Below are 26043 nucleotides of genomic sequence, written 5' to 3'. Positions count from 1 at the left end.
ATCCCTGTGGCACACCACTAACCACCAATTTCCAACCTGAAAAGGACCCATTTATCCCGACTCTCTGCTTTCCGTTAGTCAGCCAATTCTCGATCCATGCTAATATATTTCCTCTGACTCCGCGTACCTTTATCTTCTGCAGTAACCATTTGTGTGGCACCTTATCGAATGCCTTTTGGAAAACGGGGCCTTGGGTGCTTGGCCCGTAGGAGGCCTTCACTGCGATGAAGACAAGGGCAGCAGGTGCATGGGAACACCACCGCCTGCATGTTCCCTCCAAGTCACACATCTTCCTGACTTGGATATAAATCGCCGTTCCTCAATCGTCGCTGGGCCAAACATCCTGGAACTCCCTCTCCAGCAGCACTGAGAGAGAACCTTCACAAATAGACTGCAGCGGTTCAATAAAGCGGATCACCCCCAGCTTGTCAAGGGCAATTAGGGATGGTAAATAAATGTTGGCCTTGGCCATGACGCCCACATCACGTTAACGAATAATAGATAGATACAGAGACGGACAGATCGGCAGACTGAGGGACTGCTCAAAGCATTAAAAAGGTGCTTTTTTCTGTGTTTCCAATTGCTGTCTCGTGGTGACGCTGTCGTCTGTTTAATTACAGCAGGCGCTCGGTTCTGCCAGAGATTCCTGCAGCGGTTCCCAGTAATGTACAAAACTCAGGAACCGGGGGAGGCAAACTCGCCCAGAGACAGGTATTTTCTGTTTATCCCGATGCAAACAAAGGGACATAGGAACCGCAAGCCAAAAAGGACTGAGGCCCACCAAGATTCACTTCTACCATCGCGGCTGTCACATACTAGAACAATATTGGGGGTGGTGACAAATCATAGCATCCTGTCTGCGGACTGACATTTTCAAGAATGGTTCGGTCGTTTCCCACTTAGAACCTTGAAATTAAACAGGTAACGGAGACCAACCCAACCAGCTGTCTACTGATTGGTGACTTATTTAGGTTTCCTTATGACTCAGAAAAAGCAGGAGTCAGGTAGTAACCTTTAACTTCCATTTTTATGAAGGCTCTGAAATATAATCTTCTTTACAATTCGCGTTTATTATACTTTAACAAGAATCAGATAGCGAGTTCATCGTTGTATTAAAGCGAGGTGACCAACAGATGCCAGCCGTGGCTCAGTGGGCAGCACTCTCGCCTCTGAGTCAGAAGGTTGTGAGTTCATGTCCCACTCCAGAGAGTTGAGTACCTAATCCAGATGGACATACCCAGTGCAGTACTGAAGAACACCGCACTGTCGGAGGTGCTGCCTTTGGGATTGGCAAATCCACTGTGTCTTTCTTAATATCAAGATATTATTTCAAACACGATCAGCAAGTGGTCAGAATATTCTGTGCTCTTTCATTCTAAGCCATGGTTCTAAATACCATGACACATTCTTTCGCATTTCAGTTTCATCAAATTCTACACAAGATTAACATCCGGTTACAGCCATGTGGACACTTGCTGGTTAATACATAACATTATCACAGCAGCGGAGGATAGAGCAAGTGTCACATGTTGGCAGAGACCATGGGTGGTCCCCAGGCTAGAGAGGGCAGCAATAGCACCATGTAACTTTCTCAGCTTAATCTGACATAAGCGACTTGTTCCTGAACACAACAAACCACGATGGCTACAGGTAGATTGTTTATAAGCATAACAGGTTTATTAAGCACTTTACATCCAGTACAAAGAAGTAATATTTAACAGGGCGATAGTCGACAGCCTGTTTCTTGGAATCTCAGCGGATGCCCTGTCAGTGACTATGCTGCGGTCCCTTGTAGTATTCTATTGACTGTAATTTCTCTTATCTTCCTGTGTGTTTGCGCTGTTTTAGTCTTCCAATGCTACTTCTTTTATACCCTTTTCCCGAACAAACACTCGTGACAGCTTGCCGCTGCCTGGGCTCCCACTTCATCTCATTCCAACACTCCAGTTATTAATTCAAATATTCTCTGACCTTCAATAAGACAGTCTACAGTTATCTTGCTATCCTTCCTGTTACCTCTTTTAAGAATAAGCTATTCTTCTCCAGGTACTACACAAACAACTTCACATAGTTCACTGCCTAGCATGGTCTGCAACTCTAGCGATAAGAAATGATATATGCTGCAGCCACATTATCTTACGTTGTGGCTAATTAATGTCCTGTCCTTGGCTATGTTCTGGTGTTTCTCACGCATTTTAAACTACTTCAGCATATTTATAGCAGTTAATGTTGTATTGACTCAATTTACCATCATGCTTTGCTTCTTGGCCTTGTTCTTTGGCTAAGCCTACACACATTGCAGTTACTTATATCATATACTAGTTAAAAACATTATTACACGTTAAAACCTTGTCACAACATACAGGTGAGTACATCTTACAACATGGGATAGGGTGAAAGGAAAGTATAGAATCTATTTTGGGGGCTTTCAATCAGTGGCTGTTCCAAACTCGCTCGGTGCGGCTGGAGCGTAACTTAGACATTGCCCGGAGGGCAATTTCTGGTCAAAGGCTCGCCATTCTGCTTCAAGAGTGAAGATTATATTTTCGGGTTCCGCTCGGCGGCAGCCACTTCCCTAACCCCAATCGATCGCCCTTCTGATCCAGATCCCCCAATTCCCCGTTCCACACCAGCTTCATTCAGCCCGGCTTTACATCCGCCTGGTTTCCGCCTTAAGATGCGCTTCTCCCCCAATTGATAACACGATTTCGCCCACTCGGGAATTCTGGGCTAATTCTCCCTCCTCAGAATGAACTCCCCCCGTACTAGGAACGGGGCCTAGTTTGTGATGTTCCCCAGTGAGTGCTGCACAGATTGCACCAACACCCCACACTCTCTGCTCCTTAATGAAGGCGCTGAGCTGTTAATATTCAATGAGTTGACGGTTCCGCTAAAACCGCAGTCAAAGGAAGGTCACAGGGAATAAAGTGAAGTGTTGATCTGGGTAATATCTCCAGAGGAATGCCAGGCTGTGTCCCTGGAGGGGAGAGACTCTATCCCAGTACAGGTTGGGCGGGGGTGATATGTTGTAGGGTGAGGATGGGAGGGTTATTGAGTGACCCGGCCCTGCTGGGGTTACAGTCAAACACTGATTACAGACTGAGATACAAATGGAAATGTTCATCACACAAACACACCCGGGGAGGAAATGGAGTCAGAAACTGGAATTGGAGGGAAAATGATGGAAACCGACCCTTTAGCAACCTTTAACCCTGCAGATTGTCAGCGGTGCGGTGTTTTTCCCACCGCCATTCCGTCCGGGGAAGAAGAAGGGAAAGATTCTCTCAGTGAAAGTGTAGGCGAAAGTGTGGGTGAAAGTGTAGAGATGGGACATGTTGTCCGCATTGTAAAATGACACCTGTCCGCCCTCATAGTCCAGGTACACCCCGATCTTCCGAGGCTTCACACTCGGGGTGAGGAGGGTCCATGACGGGGAGCTGGCGGCAACATAGTCTCTTCCGGTTTTCAGCCACACAGTCCAGTATCCGGCTTCAGGCCTGACAGTGAATGCCCCTTTCCTCCCAGCAGGTTCTTCGGTTATTCCCAGACCCCAGTCAGTCTTGTCCCCCACCTCCACCTCCCAGTAGTGTCTCCCTGATGTGAATCCCTCCGATCCCAGCACAAAGGCCCAGTAGTCAAACCTCTCCGGGGTGTCAGGGAGCTGTTGCCGTTTGCCTCCGAATCTCACACTGGTCCGGTCCTCAGACAGGATGAGCTGGGAGTGGGCGGTGTTCGGATCCAGAGTCAGAGAGGCTGGAGCTGGGGGAAAGTTAAAATAACACAGTCAGCGATTTAAGCCGCGATTTCACCTACCCCGGCGGGCCAGTGGCGGGTCCAGACCTCGCTGCTGGCTCCATCCCTATGTCCAAAATGACATCCGCTGATTTTGCATGTTAAGCGACACCCAGCGCGTTTGTCGTCCAATTGAAGGCAGAGGGTCTGATGACGTCATTTGATGACATGACATGCCAGCTCCCCGTCATGGACCCTCCTCACCGTAAGTGTGAAGCCCCGGAAGATCGGGGTGTACCTGGACTATGAGGGCAACAGGTGTCATTTTACAATGCGGACAACATGTCCCATTTCCACACTTTCACCCACACTTTCCCTGAAAGGGACCATGCTCAAATTTATTTTGACATTTGTTCTCTCAGTGTTCTATAGTTTTGAGGTGAGGCAAACATTGGTAACGACTGCACAAAGGTGGAGAGCTTCACCCAGAATCTCCCAGGACTCCGTCAATATACTAACGGATGTAGTCACAGTACGCACTGAGCTTCTTTCTTCTTCCAATGGCGGAAGAGAAAAGCTATAGACCTTTACTCAAATATTATTTGAAAAATATCTCGAAACAGAAAGTATTATAAACTAGTCAGTATGGATAAGAAAATGGATGCCAAACGTATTGAATTATTTGAAGAAATAACAGAAAGAACAGATGAGGATAATGTAGTAGATGTACCATGTACAGTAGACACCTCAAGTCGCTGGAGAAATACCACCAACGCTTCCTCTGCAAGATCCTACAAATCCCCTGGGAGGACAGACGCACTAACATCAGCGTCCACGACCAGTCCAACATCCCCAGCATTGAAGCACTGACCACACTTGCTCAGCTCCGCTGGGATGGGCCATGTTGTCCACGTGCCAGACACGAGACTTCCAAAGCAAGCAGTCTACGCAGAACTCCTTCATGTGCAAACCAAAGGTGGACAGAGGAAATGTTACAGGGACACCCTCAAAGGCTCCCTGGCAAAGTGCAGCATCCCCACCGACACCTGGGAGTCCCTCGACGAAAACCGTCCTGGCTGGAGGAGGTGGATCTGGGAGGGTGCTAAGCGCCTCGAGACCCGTCGGCGAGAGCATGCGGAAGACAAACGCAGGCAGCGGAAGGAACAAGCGGCAGACCAGTCCCATCCTCGCTTACCCTCAACGGCTGTCTGTCCTACCTGTGACAGCGACGATGGCTCTCGCATTGGGCTGTTCAGCCACATAAGGACTCATTCTAAGAGTGGAAGCAAGTCTTCCTCGATTCCGAGGGACTGCCTATGATGATGATGATGATGATAATAAGTAGATGTACTATATTTGGATTTTTGAACCTCCTTAGATAATGGTCCTGAAATTCCGGGTGGAGGCTTCTTTCAGATGAACACCACTGACCGGGGAATTTTTATGAATGTACCCGGTGATCCCAGGGGAGCGTGGGATTCCGATAGGGAGGCCTTTTCTGCCCACGCTTGGAAGCGCGCTCCTGTCCTCGAGGTTTGAATGCAGGAGGTGCAGTCACATTTCACTGAACAGCCAATCAGGTACAGTATTCCACAGCTTTCTCATTAATAGCAATGAGGACTCTGTATCTAGGAGTTCTCATTGTTTTTAATGAGGGGAAAAAACAAACTCACTGAACTCCATAATAATAAATAAAAAACACACCTCACTTAATTAAAATTATAAATGTCTTAGAAAAAACATTTCCGAGTTTTAAAAAGTTTTTTTAAATTATGTTTGAAATAAACTTATAGTAGTGGGCAGAGATTTTAACAATAAAATGTATTTTTAATTTAATATTTTTGTGTTTTTGTATGTTTTAAAATGCTTATACCTGTTAAAGTTGCCTATGAGCCTGCTTTAATCAGGCACAAGAGGTTTGAGGACATTGGCTGGACAATATATGGGTAATTACTGCAATCTTGCCCCTGCAAATGTCCTTGTAATGGAGATGTGGAGGATCTGTCCAGCTGGAGCATTGTGCGCTGAAAACCGGCTTTTGCGATGCCTTTCCGGGTCCGTGCATGCTCCATATGGACCAGTGGAGGCCGGTATTTCCAGGCCATGTATCACATAATAGACTCGTGACTCAGGTCAGACCATGTGGAGTCAGGGGACAAGTAGCAGAATGGATAGCAAGTTAGCTACAAAACAGAAAACAGGGTGAAAGAGTTAAGGGTAGCTACTCAGACTGGCAAAACATTGGGAAGTGGTGTTCCACAAGGATCTATGCTGGGACAACTGCTGTTCATATTTACAGAAACGATTTGGACTCTTGAATAATATGTACAATTGTAGGCGACACTAAATAGGGCTTGTGGGTGCAGTTAGTACAGAGGAGGACTGCGACGCAATACAAGGAGAATGAATGAACTTGCAGAATGTGTATATGATTGTCAAATTAATTTCATTAAATATAAATGTCAGGTGCTGAATTGTAGGAAGTGTAAGGAGGCTACATTCTCCTTGTATATAAGAATGTAAATGGGGTGGAGGAGCAAAGAGGTCTGAGGGTACAGATACACAGCACTATTCACTATCGATGCAGGATAATAAGGTATTAAAAGGCAAATTAATCACTGTGGTTCATTTCCAGAGGGCTAGAATTGAATAGCTAGAGAAGTCATATTAAACGTGTATAGAACTTTGGTTAGACCTCACTTAGAATATTTTGAACAGTTCTGGTTTTTAAATTATAAAATGGATTATAATATGCGTTTGAGAATTTGGAAAATAGATTTACAAGCATGATAGCATCCAAGGGTGAGAGGTTATAAATATCAGGAAATATTGAACAGGCTTGGCATTTTTCTCTAGAAAGGGAAAAGCTGAGGAGTGACATGATAGATTTCATTAAAATTACGAAAGGGTTTGATAGGGTACCTGTAGACAAGATGTTTCTACTTGTGAGAAGCCCAAAACTAGGGATCATAAATATAATAGAGTCACTAATAAATCTAACACGGAATTCAGGAGAAACTACAGAGTGATGAGACTGTGGAACTCTCTACCACATCAAACAGTTGAGGCAAATAGCATAGATGCATTTAAAGGGAAGCTAGGTAAACACGCGAGGGAGCAAGGAATAGAAGGACATGCTGATAGGGTTAGATGAAGAGGGGTGCAAGGAAGCTCGTGTGGCACATAAACACTACCGTGGATCTGTTGGGTTGAATGGCCTGGTTCTTGCTGTAAATTCTGCGCAATAATAAAACATCAGGCTGTGGCATCGAAGCATTGTTAAGGAATCAAAGGAGCAAAACAGGGTGCCACGAAGGCGGGGGTGGATCCCAGGAGGGAACAGGATGCGGCGTGGTGGGAGGATGGTTGGGGTATAGGATGGAGTCCCTAAAAGGCGGTGTAGGGTCCTGGTGTGGGGGTGGGGAGTTACTGCCAGGGGAAGAGGTATCACTGATTCCCTTATATACTGAAGCTGTTTTGTGTCTCACAATCTGGGTATTTTTCTGATACTACAGTCACCCGTCAGTCTGAAGGGTGAGAACATTGTTCTGTGTCAGAAATAATATACACTGCTTCTGTACAGCACCCTCACTCCTGGATCTGATGTGGGGTGAAAGACATTAACACTGATTTCACAAAACAGTTTCAAAGTCTTTGTGGAGATTATTTCATGATTTTTTTGTCTGAATACTGTAGCTGTATTTCATTATATTGATGCGTTCACACAACGAGGCTTTTACAAAGTCTGAAACAGGGGCGATGAAAACGTTTTACCTGGGCTGATGTTCTCTAACATTTCTTTCCACACTGTGTACTGTCGGGGGCCTTTGAATATTCCCAGCGGCAGTTTCTGGCTGTCCAATGAAAGGACACTTTTCTCTTCACTCATCCTGAAAATAGCAAACATTCAGCTCTAGAATTCTCACCGTTTGTTTCTTTAACAGATTAAATAACACTTCAGTAGAGAGAACCTCATACCTTCTCTTCCGGGAAACTGCCTCCTGAAATAAAACAGAAACACAGACCTAAGTTCACACCGAGGGTCTGGGAGCAGAAGTTCAGAATTCAGCGGCACACATTGCAACACGATACCAAGTGTGAAATATTTCAGCTGTGTCAGTGGGAGGAACAGCCCAGAAGAAAGAGTGAGGTGTTCGCATACACACTTGGTAAAGGAACATTACCAGCTACTATTTCAGGAAATGCACAACCTAAAACTTGAAGTCAGATAGGTTATACTTCTCAGTAAAGATGTGTTGTTGTCATGAACAGTTTATTGATTCATTCCTTAGGCGGCAGCGCTGTGACAACTGAATCTCGACAGCTGATGGAGTCGTGGAAAACTGTGAGTGAGGTGGTTGTCCCCAAACTTGAGAAGAATAAATATATTGAATAATGTTGAAATCCTGGCTGTGTGACTATATATTATTTAACAGCCATGTACGGTTTCTGGGACTTACAGGTTTGAATGTGGCAATAACCAGACCCTAACTGTGATATTTCAACTTGTTGCACAGTGACTTCATGATAATTTGAAGAGTTATGAGGATGCACTGCCTTACTTCAACCCCCATTTTACCGTCATTTTGTGTGCATTTTGACACTTCTATGATGATTTGCTACGCCTATAGGTACAGTAAAAGCTATGCAACTATTTTTAAGTTGCAACAATAATCAAGTGCCCCCTTATTAAAGCGGCACTAAAACCGACAAATGTAAACTAATTCAACTTTAGGTATTAAAGGATCAAATTATACCTACAGTCTGTCATGCTGTCGTTACACAGTCACCCACTGCTGGTGCCAAAGTGCCTCCACTGGTAGTTGTATCTAATTGCATCATAAGAACATAAGATTTAGGAGCAGGAGTAGGCCATTCGGCCCATCGAGTCTGCTCTGCCATTCAATAAGCTCATGATTGATCTTCTACCTCAACTCCACTTTCCTGCACTATCCCCATATCCCTTGATTCCATTATTATCCAAAAATCTAACTATCTCTATTTTGAATTTACTCAAAGACTGAGCCTCCACAGCCTTCTGGAGTAGAGAATTCCAGAGATACAACACCTTCTGAGTGAAGAATGTATTCCTCATCTATGTCCTTATTCTGAGACTGTGACCCGTGGTTCTATACTCCTCGGCTAGAGGAGTATACCCTGTCAAGCACTGTAATAATGTTGTATTTTTCAATGTGATCACCTCTCATTCTTCTAAACTCTAGAGAATATAGTCTTAGGTTAGTCAATCTCTCCTCACAGGACAATCATTCCATCCCACGAATCAGTCTGGTGAACCTTCGCTGCACTCCCTCTATGGCAAGTATATCCTTCCTGAGCTAAGGAGACCAAAACTGTACACAATATTCCAGGTGCACTCTCACCATGGCCCTATATAAATGTAGTAAAATATATTTACTCGTATACTCAAATCCTTTTATAATAAAGGCCAACATACCATTTGATTTCTTAATTTCTTGCTGTACTTGCATGTTAACTTTCAGTGATTTGCATACAAGGACAGCCGGGTCCCTCTGAACACCAACATTTCCCAATCTCACACCATTTAAAAAATACTCTGCATTCTATTTTTCCTAACAAAGTAGATAACTTCACATTTCTCCACATTATATTCCATTTGTCAAGTCCTTGCCCACTTACTTAGCCTTGAAGCCTCTTTGCATTCTCCTCACCACTTACATTCTGACCTAGTGTGGTATGACCAGCAAGCTTGGATATATTACATTTGCTCTCCTAATTCAAATCATTGATATAGATTGTGAATAGCTGGGGCCCAAGCACTGATCCTTGCGGCACTCTACTAGTTACAGCCTGCCAACCTGAAAATTATCCATTTATTCCAACTCTTTGTTTTCTGTCCATTAACCAATCCTCAATCCATGCTAGTTTCTTACCCCCAATCCCATGAGCCCTAATGTTGTTCAAGGACCTCTTGTGTGGCATCTTATCGAATGCCTTCTGAAAATCGAAAAACACCACATCCACTCTTCACTCCTTATCTATTCTGCTAGTTGCAATCTCAAAAAGCACTAACAGATTTGTAAAACATGATTTCCCTTCCCTACATCTATGTTGACTTGGCCCAATCAGATTGTTATTGTTTTCTAAGTGCCCTGTTACCACGTCCTGAATAATAGATTCTAGCATGTTCCCTATTACTGATGTCAGGCTAACTGATCTGCGGTTCCCTGTTTTCTATCTCTCCCCTTTCTTCAATACCAGGGTTATATTAGCTATCTTCAATCTGCGGAACCGTTGTAGAATATATGGAATTTTGGAACATGTCAACTAATGCATCCACTATCTCTGTAACCACCTATTTCAAAACTTAGGATGTCAGCCATCAGGTCCAAGGGATCTATCGGCTGTCAGTCTAATTAAATTCCCCAATGCTATTTTTTACTAATAATAATTTCTTTCAGTTCCTCATTCTCGCTAGACCCTTGGTACTTCATTATTTCCAGGAGTTTATTTGTGTCTTACCCCATGAAGATAGACACAAAGTATTTGTTTAATTTCTCTGCCATTCCCCATTATAATTTCTTCTGTCTCAGCCTGCGGGGGAACCAGGTTTACTTTTGCTAATCTTTTCCTGTTTAACATGCCTTTAGAAGCTTTTAAAGTCTGTTTTTATGTCTCTCGCTAGTTTACTCTCATATTCTATTTCCCATTTCTTTGTCAATTTCTTGGTCCTCCTTTGCTTAATTCTAATTTCCTCCACATCCTCAGGTTTACTGCTCTTCTTGGCAATATTATAAGCCCCTTTCATTCATGTAACACCATCTTTAACTTCTCTTTTTAGCCATGGTTGGACCACTTTTCCTGTGAAAGAAATGTATCTTTGTTGTACATTATGTAACATTTCTTTAAATGCTAGTCATTGCTTGTCTACCATCATAGCATTTAATATCGTTTTCCAATTCTCCCCTCATATGTAAAAAAGTAGGCAGACAAGAAGCAGGAAACTATAGACCAGTTAGCCTAACATCTCTATTTGGGAAAATGTTGGAGTCCATTATTAAGAAGCAGACGCAGGACATTTGGAAAAGTATAATCCAGTCAGGTAGAGTCAGCATGGATTTATGAAGGGGAATTCATGTTTGACAAATTTGCTGGAATTTTTGAGGATGTAATGATGGATAACGGTGGATAAAGGGGAACCAGTGGATGTGTATTTGGACTTCCAGAAGACATTTGACAAGGTCCCACATAAAAGTTTACTCACAAGATAAAGGTTCACAGGGTTAGTGATAATATATTAGCATGGATAGAGGATTGACTAACAGAAAACATAGAAACATAGAATATAGATGCAGGAGTAGGCCATTTGGTCCTTCGAGCCTGCACCACCATTCAATAATATCATGGCTGATCATTCTCTCAGTGCCCCTTTCCTGCTTTCTCTCCATACCCCTTGATCCCCTTAGCCGTAAGGGTCATATCTAACTCCCTCTTGAATATATCCACTGAACTGGCATCAACATCTCTGCAGCAAGGAATTCCACAGGTTAACAACTCTGAACGAAGAAGTTTCTCCTCATCTCAGTCATAAATGGCCTACTGCTTATCCTTAGACTGTGTCCCCTGGTTCTGGACTTCACCAACATCAGGAACAATCTACCCACATCTAACCTGTCCCTTCCGGTCAGAATCTTATATATTTCTATGAGATCCCCTCTCATCCTTCTAAACTCCAATGTATAAAGGCCCAGTTGATCCAGTCTCTCCTCATATGTCAGTCCAGTCATCCCGGGAATCAGTCTGGTGAACCTTCACTGCACTCCCTCAATAGCAACAACGTCCTTCCTCAGATTAGGAGAACAAAACTGTACACAATATTCCACGTGAGGCCTCACCAAGGCCCTGTACATTTGCAGTAAGAACTCCCTGCTCCTATACTCAAATCCCCTAGCTATGAAGGCCAACATATCATTTGTCTTCTTTATCGCCTGCCGTGCCTGTATGCCAACGTTCAATGACTGATGAACCATAACACCCAGGTCTCGTTGCACCTCCCCTTTTCCTAATCTGCACCATTCAGGTAATATTCTGTCTTCGCGTTTTTGCCCCCAAAGTGGATAACCCTCACATTTATCCACATTATAATGCATCTGCCATGCATTTACTCACTTACCTAACCTGTCCAAGTCACCCTGCAGCCTCTTAGCATCCCCCTCACAGCTCACACCGCCACCCAGTTTAGTGTCATCTGAAAACTTGGAGATATTACACTCAATTCCTTCATCCAAATCATTGATGTATATTGTAAAGAGCTGGGGTCCCAGCACTGAGCCCTGCGGCACTCCACTAGTCACTGCCTGCCATTCTGAAAAGGACCCGTTTATCCTGACTCTCTGCTTCCTGTCTGCCAACCAGTTCTCTATCCACGTCAGTACATTACCCCTAATACCATGTGCTTTGATTTTTCACACCAATCTCTTGTGTGGGACCTTGTCAAAAGCTTTTTGAAAGTCCAATGCACCACATTCACTGGTTCTTCCTTGTCCACTCTACCAGTTACATCCTCAAATAATTCCACAAGATTTGTCAAGCATGATTTCCCTTTCATAAATCCATGCTGACTTCGACCGACCCTGTGACTGCTTTCCAAATACGCTGCTATTTCATCCTTAATAATTGATTCCAACAGTTTCCCCACCACTGATGTCAGGCTAACCGGTATATAATTTCCCGCTTTATCTGTCCCACCCGCTTTTACATTAGCTACCCTCCAGTCCATAGGAACTGATCCAGAGTCGATAGACTGTTGGAAAATGATCACCAATGCTTCCACTATTTCTAGGGTCACTTCCTTAAGTACTCTGGGATGCAGACTATCAGGCCCCCGGGATTTATCGGCCTTCAATCCCATCAATTTCCCGAACACAATTTCCCACGTAATAAGGATAGCCTTCAGTTCCTCCTTCTCACTCGACCCACTGTCCCATAGTACATTCGGAAGGTTATTTGTGTCTTCCTTCATGAAGACAGAACCAAAGTATTTGTTCAATTGGCCTGGCATTTCTTTGTTCCCCATTATAAATTCACCTGGATCTGACTGCTAGGGACCTACGTTTGTGTTCACTAATCTTTTTCTCTTCACATCTCCCTAGAAGCTCTTGCAGTCAGTTTTTATGTTCCTGGCAAGCTTCTTCTCGTATTCTATTTCCCCCCTCTTAATTAAACCCTTTGTCCTCCGCTGCCGAATTCTAAATTTCTCCCAGTTCTCAGGTTTACTGCTTTTTTGGCCAATTTATATGCCTCTTCATTGGATTTAACACTATCCTTAATTTCGACTCACAGAGTCGGGATAAATGGTTCATTCTCGGGTTGGCAATCAGTAACTAGTGGGGTGCTGCAGGGATCAGTGCTGGGACACCATCTATTTAAAATCTGTATTAACGACCTGGATGAAGCCAAGTTTGCTGATGATACAAAGAAGGGAGGAAAAGGAATGTGTGAGGAGGACTCAAAAAACCTGCAAAAGGACACAGATAGGCTAAGTGACTGGGCAAGGATTTGGCAGATGGAATATAATGTTGGAAAGTATGAGGTTATGCACTTTGGCAGAAAAAAAATCGAAGAGCAAGTTATTATTTAAATGGAGAAAAATTGCATAGTGCTGCAGTACAGCGGGACTTGGGGGTCCTCGTGCATGAAACACAAAAGATTATTATGCAGTATGAAAGCAGGGAAGTCTTGCTACAGTTATACAATGAATTGGTGAAGCCACACCTGGAATACTGCGTAAAGTTTTGGGTTCCATATTTAAGAAAGGATATGCCTGCTTTGGACGCAGTTCAGAGAAGTTTCTCTAGGTTGATTCCAGAGATGAGGGGGTTGACTTATGAGGAAGGCTGAGAAGTTTGGGCCTCTACTCATTGGAATTCAGAAGAATGAGCGGTGATCTTATGGCAGTGTATATGATTATGAAGGGCTCGAAAAGGTGGATGCAGAGAGGATGCTTCCACTGATAGGAGAGACGAGAACTAGGGGGCATAATGTTAGAATAAGGGGCCGCCCATTTAAAACTGAGATGAGGAGGAATTTGTTCCCTCAGAGGGTTGTAAATCTGTGGAATTCCCTGCCTCAGAGAGCTGTGGAAGTTGGGTCATTTAATACATTTAAGACAGAGATAGACCGTTTCTTAACCGATTGGGAGCAGGCAGGGAAGTAGACCTGAGTCCAGGATCACATCAGCCATGATCGTATTAAATGGCAAAGCAGGCTCGAGGGGCCATATGGCCTACTTCTGCTTTATTTCTTATGTTCTTATGTTCATATATAGTTTCAAGTGTTTAGATTTAAGACCCTAGTTTCGGATTTAACTAAATCATTTTCAAACGTTATGTAAAATTCTATTCTATTATTATCACTCTTCCCTAAGTGCCCCTCTACAAGAAGGTTTTTAATTAACCCTTTATCATTGCACAATACTAGATCTAAAATAACCTGTTCTCCAATTGGATTCTCAGCATGCAGATCTAGAAAACCATCTTTTATACATTACATGAATTCGTCCTCCACAATATTACTGTAAATTTACTATGCCCAGTCTATATGTAGAATAAAGTCCCCCATGAGTTTGTTACACACACCTCTAATTTGCTGATTTATGCTGTGCCATATATTACCACTACTGTTTACAGGCCTATAAACAAACCTCACCAATGTTTTACAGTTTCTTAGTTCCAGTCAAACTTATTCGACCTCTTGATTTTCTGAACTAACATCCTTTCTCTACTTTCTTTATCCCATCCTTCATTATCAGAGATACCACTCCTCCTTTTCCAGTTTGCCTATCTCTTCTAAAGAGTTATCTATGCTGGAATATTTATTTCCCAACAGTGGTCAATTTGGAACCACGTCTCCATGGTTGCTATTGTATCAAACATATTAATATCTAGCTCCGCTGTTAATTCATCTAATTTGTTGTGAATGTTTTGTGCATTCAGATATAGTCCACTTAGCTTTGACTTCTTTCTATTTTTCCCTGATGTCACCTTCGTCAGTTATGGTCTATTATCTTTGATACTCTCTCTGTCACTTCCTGATCCACTCCGCTTATTTTTACCTAAAACACGGCTCTGCTCTGCTCTGCTCAACCTGACATGTCTACCTAATACAATGCCAATATAGGTGTGAACACAGCAATTTATAATGGTAGATAGAGCAGAACATTTTAAATATCTTACATAGTAGAAGATAGAATGATGCAAGCAGAGAGCTTGCATGCATGCCGCCTCTCGCCTGGTTTTATAAGGCAACCTATCAACAGCATAGTTTTGTGCATGTGTGCTCTATCCCTGTACAATGTGGGGTTAGCAGTCAGCAGCTTCACAACTGCAGTCGGCCAGCTGTGGACTGTAATATAATGGGACTCCACACCAAAGCACGATTACTTCTCTGTCCATACACATACAAATTGTCTCAGGTGCAGTGAGATAACATCACGGTATCTAGAAAGTGATGGATTGTACTTGCTACACAAACTAACCAAGAGATGGAAGAACCTCCTCAGCAATTTTTGATCTGGACCACCAGAAGTTACACTTTGCAGGTAGCACCGAGAGAGTAACTTCTCCCTGGGGATCGCACACTGCTTTGATTCAGTGTGTTGAAAGTCAGTTTGTTGCCATTTTTCCTGCTCTGGTTGTAAGAACTGACCAGGTATATGAGCCAAAGGTTGGTGCACAACTTATCATTAGGTGCAATTTCGAACCATAAACATAAACCATAACATCCACGATGCTGAGTATGACGTGAGTGTCACGTGTAGTGAGTTGGTCTTACCGCAGGAGAAGAGTCCACAGCCAGATAGGACATGGAAGACCAGCAGGAAGAGTAGTGCAAGAAAGATAGTGCAGGGGTCCCCTGTGGTCATCCCCCTGCAAAACAGATACACTGCTTTGAGTACTGTTGGGGGGGATGACTCATCAGGGGAGGGCAGCAGCAGCCAAGTTCATGGCACTGTGGCTGGCTCTGCTGCACAGAAGGGCAGGAAAAAGATTGGGAGCGCGATAGTGATAGGGGATTCGATGGTGAGGAGAATAGATAGGCGTTTCTGCGGCCGCAACTGAGACTCCAGGATGGTATGTTGCCTCCCTGGTGCAAGGGTCAAGGATGTCTCGGAGCGGGTGCAGGACATTCTGAAATGGGAGGGAGAACAGCCAGTTGTCGTGGTGCACATTGGTACCAACGACATAGGTAAAAAAAGGGATGAGGTCCTACGAAAAGAATTTAAGGAGCTAGGAGCTAAATTAAAAAGTAGGACCTCAAAAGTAGTAATCTCGGGATTGCTACCAGTGCCACGTGCTAGTCTGAGTAGGAATCACAGGATAGCGCAGATGAATACGTGGCTTGAGCAGTGGTGCAGCAGGGAGGGATTCAAATTCCTGGGGCATTGGAACCGGTTCTGGGGGAGGTGGGACCAGTACAAACCGGACGGTCTGCACCTGGCCAGGACCGGAACCAATGTCCTAGGGGGAGTGTTTGCTAGTGCTGTTGGGGAGGAGTTAAACTAATATTGCAGGGGGATGGGAACCTATGCAGGGAGACAGAGGGAGACAAAAATGAGGCAAAAGCAAAAGACAGAAAGGAGATGAGGAAAAGTGGAGGGCAGAGAAACCCAAGGCAAAGAACAAAAAGGGCCACTGTACAGCAAAATTCTAAAAGGACAAAGGGTGTTAAAAAAGCAAGCCTGAAGGCTTTGTGTCTTAATGCAAGGAGTATCCGCAATAAGGTGGATGAATTAAGTGTGCAAATAGATGTTAACAAATATGATGTGATTGGGATTACGGAGACGTGGCTCCAGGATGATCAGGGCTGGAAACTCAACATCCAGGGGTATTCAACATTCAGGAAGGATAGAAAAAAAGGAAAAGGAGGTGGGTAGCATTGCTGGTTAAAGAGGAGATTAATGCAATCGTTAGGAAAGACATTAGCTTGGATGATGTGGAATCTATATGGGTAGAGCTGCAGAACACTAAAGGGCAAAAAACGTTAGTGGGAGTTGTGTACAGACCTCCAAACAGTAGTAGTGATGTTGGGGAGGGCATCAAACAGGAAATTAAGAGTGCATGCAATAAAGGTGCAGCAGTTATAATGAGTGACTTTAATATGTACATAGATTGGGCTAGCCAAACTGGAAGCAATACGGTGGAGGAGGATTTCCTGGAGTGCATAAGGGATGGTTTTCGAGACCAATATGTCGAGGAACCAACTAGGGGGGAGGCCATCTTGGACTGGGTGTTGTGTAATGAGAGAGGATTAATTAACAATCTCATTGTGCATAGCCCCTTGGGGAAGAGTGACCATAATATGGTGGAATTCTGCATTAGGATGGAGAATGAAACAGTTAATTCAGAGACCATGGTCCAGAACTTAAAGAAGGGTAACTTTGAAGGTATGAGGCGTGAATTGGCTAAGATAGATTGGCGAATGATACTTAAGGGGTTGACTGTGGATGGGCAATGGCAGACATTTAGAGACCGCATGGATGAATTACAACAATTGTACATTCCTGTCTGGCGTAAAAATAAAAAAGGGAAGATGGCTCAACCGTGGCTATCTAGGGAAATCAGGGATAGTATTAAAGCCAAGGAAGTGGCATACAAATTGGCCAGAAATAGCAACGAACCTGGGGACTGGGAGAAATTTAGAACTCAGCAGAGGAGGACAAAGGGTTTGATTAGGGCAGGGAAAATGGAGTACGAGAAGAAGCTTGCAGGGAACATTAAGGCGGATTGCAAAAGTTTCTATAGGTATGTAAAGAGAAAAAGGTTAGTAAAGACAAACGTTGGTTCCCTGCAGTCAGAATCAGGGGAAGTCATAACGGAGAACAAAGAAATGGCAGACCAATTGAACAAGTACTTTGGTTCGGTATTCACTAAGGAGGACACAAACAACCTTCCGGATATAAAAGGGGTCAGAGGGTCTAGTAAGGAGGAGGAGGAACTGAGGGAAATCTTTATTAGTCGGGAAATTGTGTTGGGGAAATTGATGAGATTGAAGGCCGATAATTCCCCAGGGCCTGATGGACTGCATCCCAGAGTACTTAAGGAGGTGGCCTTGGAAATAGCGGATGCATTGACAGTCATTTTCCAACATTCCATTGACTCTGGATCAGTTCCTATCGAGTGGAGGGTAGCCAATGTAACCCCACTTTTTAAAAAAGGAGGGAGAGAGAAAGCAGGGAATTATAGACCAGTCAGCCTGACCTCAGTAGTGGGTAAAATGATGGAATCAATTATTAAGGATGTCATAGCAGCACATTTGGAAAATGGTGACATGATAGGTCCAAGTCAGCATGGATTTGTGAAAGGGAGATCATGCTTGACACATCTTCTGGAATTTTTTGAGGATGTTTCCAGTAAAGTGTACAAAGGAGAACCAGTTGATGTGGTATATTTGGACTTTCAGAAGGCTTTCGACAAGGTCCCACACAGGAGATTAATGTGCAAAGTTAAAGAACATGGGGTTGGAGGTAGTGTGCTGACGTGGATTGAGAACTGGTTGTCAGACAGGAAGCAAAGAGTAGGAGTAAATGGGTACTTTTCAGAATGGCAGGCAGTGACTAGTGGGGTACCGCAAGGTTCTGTGCTGGGGCCCCAGCTGTTTACATTGTACATTAATGATTTAGATGAGGGGATTAAATGTAGTATCTCCAAATTTGCGGATGACACTAAGTTGGGTGGCAGTGTGAGCTGCGAGTAGGATGCTATGAGGCTGCAGAGTGACTTGGATAGGTTAGGTGAGTGGGCAAATGCGTGGCAGATGAAGTATAATGTGGATAAATGTGAGGTTATCTACGTTGGTGGTAAAAACAGAGAGACAGACTATTATCTGAATGGTGACAGATTAGGAAGGGGAAAGGTGCAGCGAGACCTGGGTGTCATGGTACATCAGTCATTGAACGTTGGCATGCAGGTACAGTAGGCGGTTAAGAAAGCAAATGGCATGTTGGCCTTCATAGCGAGAGGATTTGAGTACAGGGGCAGGGAGGTGTTGCTACAGTTGTACAGGGCCTTGGTGAGGCCACACCTGGAGTATTGTGTACAGTTTTGGTCTCCTAACTTGCTATTGAGGGAGTGCAGCGAAGATTCACCAGACTGATTCCCGGGATGGTGGGACTGACCTATCAAGAAAGACTGGATCAACTGGGCTTGTATTCACTGGAGTTCAGAAGAGTGAGAGGGGACCTCATAGAAATGTTTAAAATTCTGACGGGTTTGGACAGGTTGGATGCAGGAAGAATGTTCCCAATGTTGGGGAAGTCCAGAAACATAGAAACATAGAAACATAGAAAATAGGTGCAGGAATAGGCCATTCGGCCCTTCTAGCCTGCACCGCCATTCAATGAGTTCATGGCTGAACAGGGGTCACAGTCTAAGGATAAGGGGTAAGCCATTTAGGACCAAGATGAGGAGAAACTTTTTTCACCCAGAGAGTGGTGAACCTGTGGAATTCTCTACCACAGAAAGTAGTTGAGGCCAATTCACTAAATATATTCAAAAGGGAGTTAGATGAAGTCCTTACTACTCGGGGGATCAAGGGGTATGGCGAGAAAGCAGGAAGGGGGTACTGAAGTTTCATCTTCAGCCATGAACTCATTGAATGGCGGTGCAGGCTTGAGGGCTGAATGGCCTGCTCCTGCACCTATTTTCTATGTTTCTATGTTTCTAAGGTCAGTAATAAATGAGAATGGAGTAAGGCAGATTTTAGTGAAATTAGGTTCAATCTAACCAAGGTGAGGTGATAGAAGACATTAATACACAGGATAGAAGAGCATCATATTTAATTATGTATTTAACAAGGGATTCCGAATATATAGGATAAGTATATTTTGGTAAAAAGAAGGAAACTGCTTGTAGTTTTAAGAAGGTATAGTAGTTTTAGAAGGTTAGTTTTGGAACAATAATGAAGCAAGAAACCAAATGACATTAAAGCACAGTTTAAAAAAATGTGATCTTGCTGGAAATATATCAGAGATTTGTTTGAGGGGAAAATAGGCATGGTAGATGGGACAATGCAGTGTACGTGGATTTACTAAAGCCTTGATAAGGTACCACACAGGCGATTACTAAAGGAGCTCATGCGGTGTGGAATTCGGGGAGGATAACAAACTGATTTAGAAATTAGTTAGAAGGATGAAATCAGAGATAAGGGATTAAGGATTGGTTTTCAGGGTGATTAGAGGTAGGTAGTAGGGTCCCACAGGGTTCCGTTCTGGAGGTTAACTGACCACGGTCGACCAGCTCCATTGGACAGACCACATCGTCCGCATGCCCCAATCAAGACTCCCGAAGCAGGCGCTCTACTTGGATCTCCGACATGGCAATCGGGCACCAGGTGGGCATCCCTGGACAAAGACTGCCCCAAGTGGAAGAAGAGCATCCGATAGGGCAGTGAGCACCTCGAGTCGCATCGCCCAGAGCATGCAGAAATCAAGCGCAGGCAGCGGAAAGAGCGTGTGGCAAACCAGGCTCCACACCCAACCTTTCCTTCAACCACTGTTTGCCCCTTCTGTGACATAGACTGTAATTCCCGCACTGGACTGTACAGTCACCTGAGAACTCACTTTTGAGTGGTCGCCCTCGAGTTCGAGGGACTGCCTATGTTAAAAATGATTTTTTGGAAGACCAAAGGAAGCGATAAAGGGATATTAATAAGATGAGGGGATGGGCTAAATCTTGGTCGACAGAATTATCTACGAGTAAGTGTGGGCTGAGACAGGGGGACTAACAGCAGGAATTCTACTCCAAATGGCTCGGTGCGGTAGAAGAGCAGAGGGATTTGGGGGTAAAGGTTCACAGAGCATTAAAAGCAGCTCCACAGGTTGATAAGGTTGTTTAAAGAAACTGATAGGCTTCTTGTTTAAATAGGATTACATTGATTGTATGATACAGAAATAGGCCATTCGGCCCAACCAATCCATGCCGGCGTTTATACTCCACTCGAGCCTTCTCCCATCTTTCGTTATCTAAAACTATCAACATAATAGTTTGTATGACAAGATGTATAGAATGTAAAATCCCAGAGTGAATGGGGCAGTATTGGGCTCCACGCTAGAGCGACGATATTGTGGGTTTACAGAGGATATTGCTATTAGGAAATGCAAATATGAAGACAGATTAAAAATATGGGGCAATTTTCTTTTGAAAAATATATAATTATGGGACAATATGATGGCACATCATTGACTATTTAAATCTTGACAAGATTGTAGAAACAAACAATGGATGAGCTGAAGGCACGCCCGCCAATGGTGGAGCGATTCAAATTGGGGATGTGCAAGAGGCCAGAATTGGAGGAGCGCAGCCATCTTGCTGGGTTGTAGGAATGGAGGATGTTGCAGAGATGGGGAGGGGCGAGGCCAAGGAGGGTCTTGAAAACAAGGATGAGAATGTTAAAATTGAGATGTTGCTTATCCTGGAGCCAATGAACGTCAGTGAGTGCCGGGGTGATGGGTGAGCAGAAGTCGGTCAAAGTTCAAATATGGGCAGCAGCCTTTTGCCTGACCTCAAGAGCACGGAGATTGGTATGGAGGTTGGAAAATAGAAGGCCGGCCAGGAGAGCATTGCAATAGTCAAGTCCATAGGTAGCAAAGGCATGGATGACAGTTTCAACAGCTGATGAGCTGAGGCAGGAGCTGAGACAGGTGATGTTATGGAGGTGGAAGGAGGCGGTTTTGGGCCTGGCACAGATATTGGTACAGAGCTCAACTCAGGGTCAAATAGGTTGTGAATGGTCTGGATCTGCCTCAGACAGCAGCCAAGGAGACGGATGGAGTCGGAGTCTAGGGAACGAGGTTTGTGGCGGGGACTAAAGACAATGGTTTCGGGCTTCCCGAAAGTTAGTTGAAGGAAATTTCTGCTCATCCAATACGGATGTTGGACAAGCAAAGTGACATATCAGAGACAGTCGCAAGAGGTGGTGATAAGGTAGAGCTGGGTGTCGTCAGCACACATAACGTTGTGTTTTCGGATGATGTCACCGAGGGCAAGAATGTGTTTAAATAAAACAAGGTATTACCTTCATAAATGAGACTGTGTCTTGCTCCTCCATCTGTCTCATTAACTCTGATATCTCTCGATTAATGCAATCTAACTCCTGTTGGATTCCACGGACATTTTCCTCCATTGATTTTAGAATCTTCACCTCTTGTTCCCTGAGGTCGCTGATCAAACGCTGCTCTTTCTCAGCGAGAATCTGGTGCATTTTAGCGAACTCGGATGTGATGTGGGTCTGCAGACTGCTCGACTGTTTCTATCAAATGAAATGTGAAACATAATTAATGTACCGCGATAGAGGGAACAAAACTAACCGAGATCCCCGAAAATCAGCTCACGGAAATCTTACCCGAACTCCGGAAATCTGCTGTTTCTGCCGCAGTGCGGTGTCCAGAGCCGAATCCTTTCTCTTTGTAGCCGATTCCAGGGATAATGTCAATTTATCCTGGAATTAGAAATTAACTGAATGTAAAGTTTAAACACAAAACAGAATTTAAAAATGTTGCCAGAGATTGTACCCTCTATGTTACCCTGTACATCTGCGCAGCCTTGTCTATCGGCATGAAGTTGTGGGTCTTGTGACTCCGTCCCTCTGTCGCGACCAGACACCTCAAACAGATCAGTTTCTTGTCAGTTTCACTAAATTGCGTCAGTTTTTTCTGAAGTTCCTCACTACTAGGTTTACATTTCTTCTCTTCCGGATTCATGGTTAGTTTTTGAGTTTTCTCGGTCAGAGTCGCTAAGGCCCGATTATCCCTGAGGTTTATTTCCGGAAACTCCTCTCTACATTCCGGGCAGGAGTTTGTCTCCTTCTTTTCCCAACACTGTGTGATACAGGAGCGGCAGAAGTTGTGCCCACACTCCAGTATTACCGGGTCAGTGAAGAAATCCAGACAAATGAGACAAATTGCCTCCTCGGCCAAACTCTCCGACTGCCGTTTGGAAGCCATGTTCACTCCCAGCACTTCCTCATTCGAACTGAGTTTCGATGTTTGTTAAAGGGTGGATCCCGAGCGAGTTTCGGCACGTACCTCTTCAGCACTGAGATGTTTATCAGTGCACAAGTGTAAACTCCCACATTCGAACACATGAGGGAAAAGATTGAGCATTGTGTGTGTGGAGATTTCCCAATTGGAGGTTAAGCGTTTCTTTCCTTCCCAGAGAACGTAGACCTGTGAATTAAGGTGCCCGCTTACGGTGGGCGCTGATTAGTGGTATTCCTTCAGGAGAGAGCTGCGCATGTTTCTAGGTGGGGAGGGGACAGTCGCGTATCAGAGATAGCTACCCTGAAGGTCAGGAACAGTGTGAGCTCCTAGGTTACTTTACATCACCGAAAGGAACTGAAGAGGAATTTTTCTGGTGCTCTCACCCCTATTCCCTCTCACAGGAGATTATGTGATTCCCTGTGGGTTGCAGTGTCTCTGTAAAGCAGAGATTAGGGAAAAATCGGTCATTTTCAGGTTGGCAAACTGTAACTATTGGGGTGCCACAGGGATCAGTGCTGGGGTCTCAACTACTTACAATCTAGATTAATGAGTTTGATGGAGGGACCGAATGTATTGTAGCCTAATTTGCTGAAGTTACATTGATGGGTGGAAAAGCAAGTTGTGAGAAGGACGCAAATATTCCAATAAGGGATATAGACAGGCTAAGTGACTGGGCAAAAACTTGGCAGATGCACTATAATGTGGGAAAATGTGAGGTTATCCACTTTGGTAGGAAAAATAAAAAAGCAAATTATTATTTCAATGGGGAGAAATTACAAAATGCTGAGGTCCAGAGCGATCTGGGGGACCTTGTACATGAAACACAAACAGTTAGCATGCAGGTACAGCAATTTATTAGGAAGGCAAATGGAGTGTTGGACTTTATTGCAAGGAGGATGGAGTATAAAAGTAGGGAAGTCCTACTACAACTGTACAGGGCATTGGTAAGACCACACCTGGAGTACTGTGTACAGTTTTGGTCTCCTTATTTAAGGAGAGTTAGACTTGCATTGGGGGCTGTTCATAGAAGGTTTACGATGTTGAATACTGATAAAGAAATATTGAGCAGGTTGGGAGTATAATACCTAGAGTTTAAAAGAATGAGAGGTGATCTTATTGAAACGTATAAGATTCTGAGGGTGCTTCACAGGGTAGATGCACAGAGGATGTTTCCCCTCGTGGGGGAATCTAGAACTAGGAGGCACAGTTTCAGAATACGGGGTCGCCCATTTAAAAGGAGGAATTTCTTCTCTCTGAGGGTCGTGAATTTTTAGAATTTGCTGGCCCAGAGAGCTGTGGAGGCTGGGTCATTGAATATATTTAAGTTGGAGATGGACAGATTTTTGTACGATAAGGGAGTCAAGCGTTATGGGGAGTGAGCAGGGAAATGGAGTTGAGGCCATGATCAGATCAGCCATGATTTTATAGAATGGCGGAGCAGGCTCGAGGGGCCAAATGACCTACACCTGCTCCTACTTCTTATGTTCTCATGTGATGGAAACTTTAGGAACCAAAACGGCATGGATATGTGTGGAAAGGCGTGACAATCTTTTCTGTTTGGTGATCTCATATGTTCGCAATCCAATAGTATATTCTGTCGAGGGAAAATGATACAATCCACTCACAGGATAGTATCAGTAAACTGTGGAAATACAAACAATGATAGGAAAGAATGACTTGCATTGACATAGCGCCTTTCACGACCACTGGATGTCCCAAAGAGCTTTACTGACAATGAAGTGATTTTTAAAATGAAGAAACCTTTGGAGTGTGGGAAACGCAACAGTCAATTTGCACACAGCAAGCTCCCACAAACGGCAATGTGATAATGACCAGATAATCTGTTTTTATTTATGTTGATTGAGGAATAAATATTTTCCATGACTTCAGCGATATCTCCCCTGCTCTTCTTCGAAATCGTGCCATGGGATCTTTTACATCTTAGAATAAGAGGCCGTTCATTTAACACTGAAATGAGGAGGAATTTCTTCTCTCACAGGTTTGTAAATCTGGGGAATTGGCTGCCTCACAGAGCTGTAGATGCTTGGACATTGAATGAATTTAAGACAGAGATAGACAGTTTCTTAACTGATAAGTGAATAACGCGTTATGGGGAGTGGGCAGGGAAGTGGACCTGAGTCCATAATCGATCCAGGCATGATCGTATTAAATGGTGGAGCAGGCTCGAGGGTCCGAATGGCCTACTCCTGCTCCTATTTCTTATGTTCTTATAACATTCCTTTTAATCTTACAATATTAGCTGACATTTCTGTTACCACCTTATTTTAGATAACAGACATTAGGCAGTTGCAGTTAGCATTATATATCAGTTATTCAGTCACTTTTCATACAGTTGTTGTCAGCACAGTTGACCTAACCGTTGGCCCACATGTGTTGCATTCAACTATTATACGATATTGGCAGTGAGATCAGTATATCTAACAATAACACGTTTTGCTTTACTTCTTGTAGCCTTGCTCCCTGTTTTTGCCACACAAGCCCAAACTATTACTGCACACAAGCTATTGCCCAAACTAAGGCAGGCCTATGGTTTCTTGTAGCTTAATTTCTCCGTCTCTCTTCTACTCCCCTTTCATCCTGTCTGAGATAAAATGGGAGTGGATGCTGAGATCTAAAGTTGCAAAACTCAGTGTTAAGGCCAGAAGCTGGAATGTGCCGAATCGATGGATGGTGTTCCTCGAGCTTGCATTGAGCTGCATTGGAAGAGTTTAGGAACACCAGGTCAGGGAGTACAGAGTGGGTGTGCGATGTGCAATTAAAGCAGGAAGCGACCAGAAGCCTAGGGTCACATATTTAGACTGAATGGAGATGATTAGCAGAGTGATCAGCAATCTGCATTTGGTCTCCTCAATGTCGAGCAGATCACATTGTGAGCAGCGAATACAGTATAACAGGTTGGAAGAAGTACAAGGAAATTGCTGTTTCACCTGGAAGGAATGTTTGGGGCCCTGGATAGTGGGAAGGGAGGAGGTGAAAGGGCAGGTGCTGCATCTCCTGCACTTACATGGGAAGGTGACGGGGAACGGGAGGGTATGTTGGGTGTGATAGCAGAGTGGACCAAGGTGTCACAGAAAAAGCGGTCCTTTCTGAATGCTGAAAGGGGAGGGGTGGGGAATATATATTCAGTGATTGCATCATGATATACATGGAGGAAATGCTGGAGGATGATCCACTGAATATAAAGCTTGGTGGTGTGGAAGGTGAGGATAAGGGGAGTCATAGAAATATTGGGTAGACCAATGCCATTGTCTTCATTTCCCACCAAAGTTTCCATT

General features: G+C 44.0%; 1 protein-coding gene across 1 annotated transcript in view; it reads right to left on the bottom strand.

The window, feature by feature from the left end:
* LOC139229619 (nuclear factor 7, ovary-like) overlaps window positions 1–22711 on the bottom strand; it is a 34281-nt gene extending 11570 nt beyond the window's left edge. The window contains exons 1-5 of the mRNA XM_070861131.1: window positions 22292–22711; window positions 22111–22206; window positions 21784–22017; window positions 7711–7733; window positions 7507–7622 (exon numbers count right to left, since the gene is read on the bottom strand). Of these exons, the coding sequence (XP_070717232.1) occupies window positions 7507–7622; window positions 7711–7733; window positions 21784–22017; window positions 22111–22206; window positions 22292–22711 (889 nt within the window). The remainder of the gene's footprint in view (window positions 1–7506; window positions 7623–7710; window positions 7734–21783; window positions 22018–22110; window positions 22207–22291) is intronic.
* Window positions 22712–26043: the final 3332 nt, after the last annotated feature.

Source organism: Pristiophorus japonicus, chromosome 19 (genome assembly GCF_044704955.1).
Source record: "Pristiophorus japonicus isolate sPriJap1 chromosome 19, sPriJap1.hap1, whole genome shotgun sequence".
Taxonomy (NCBI): domain Eukaryota; kingdom Metazoa; phylum Chordata; class Chondrichthyes; family Pristiophoridae; genus Pristiophorus; species Pristiophorus japonicus.
Note: the sequence above shows the minus strand (reverse complement) of the source record. Positions and strands in the feature narration are given on the sequence as shown.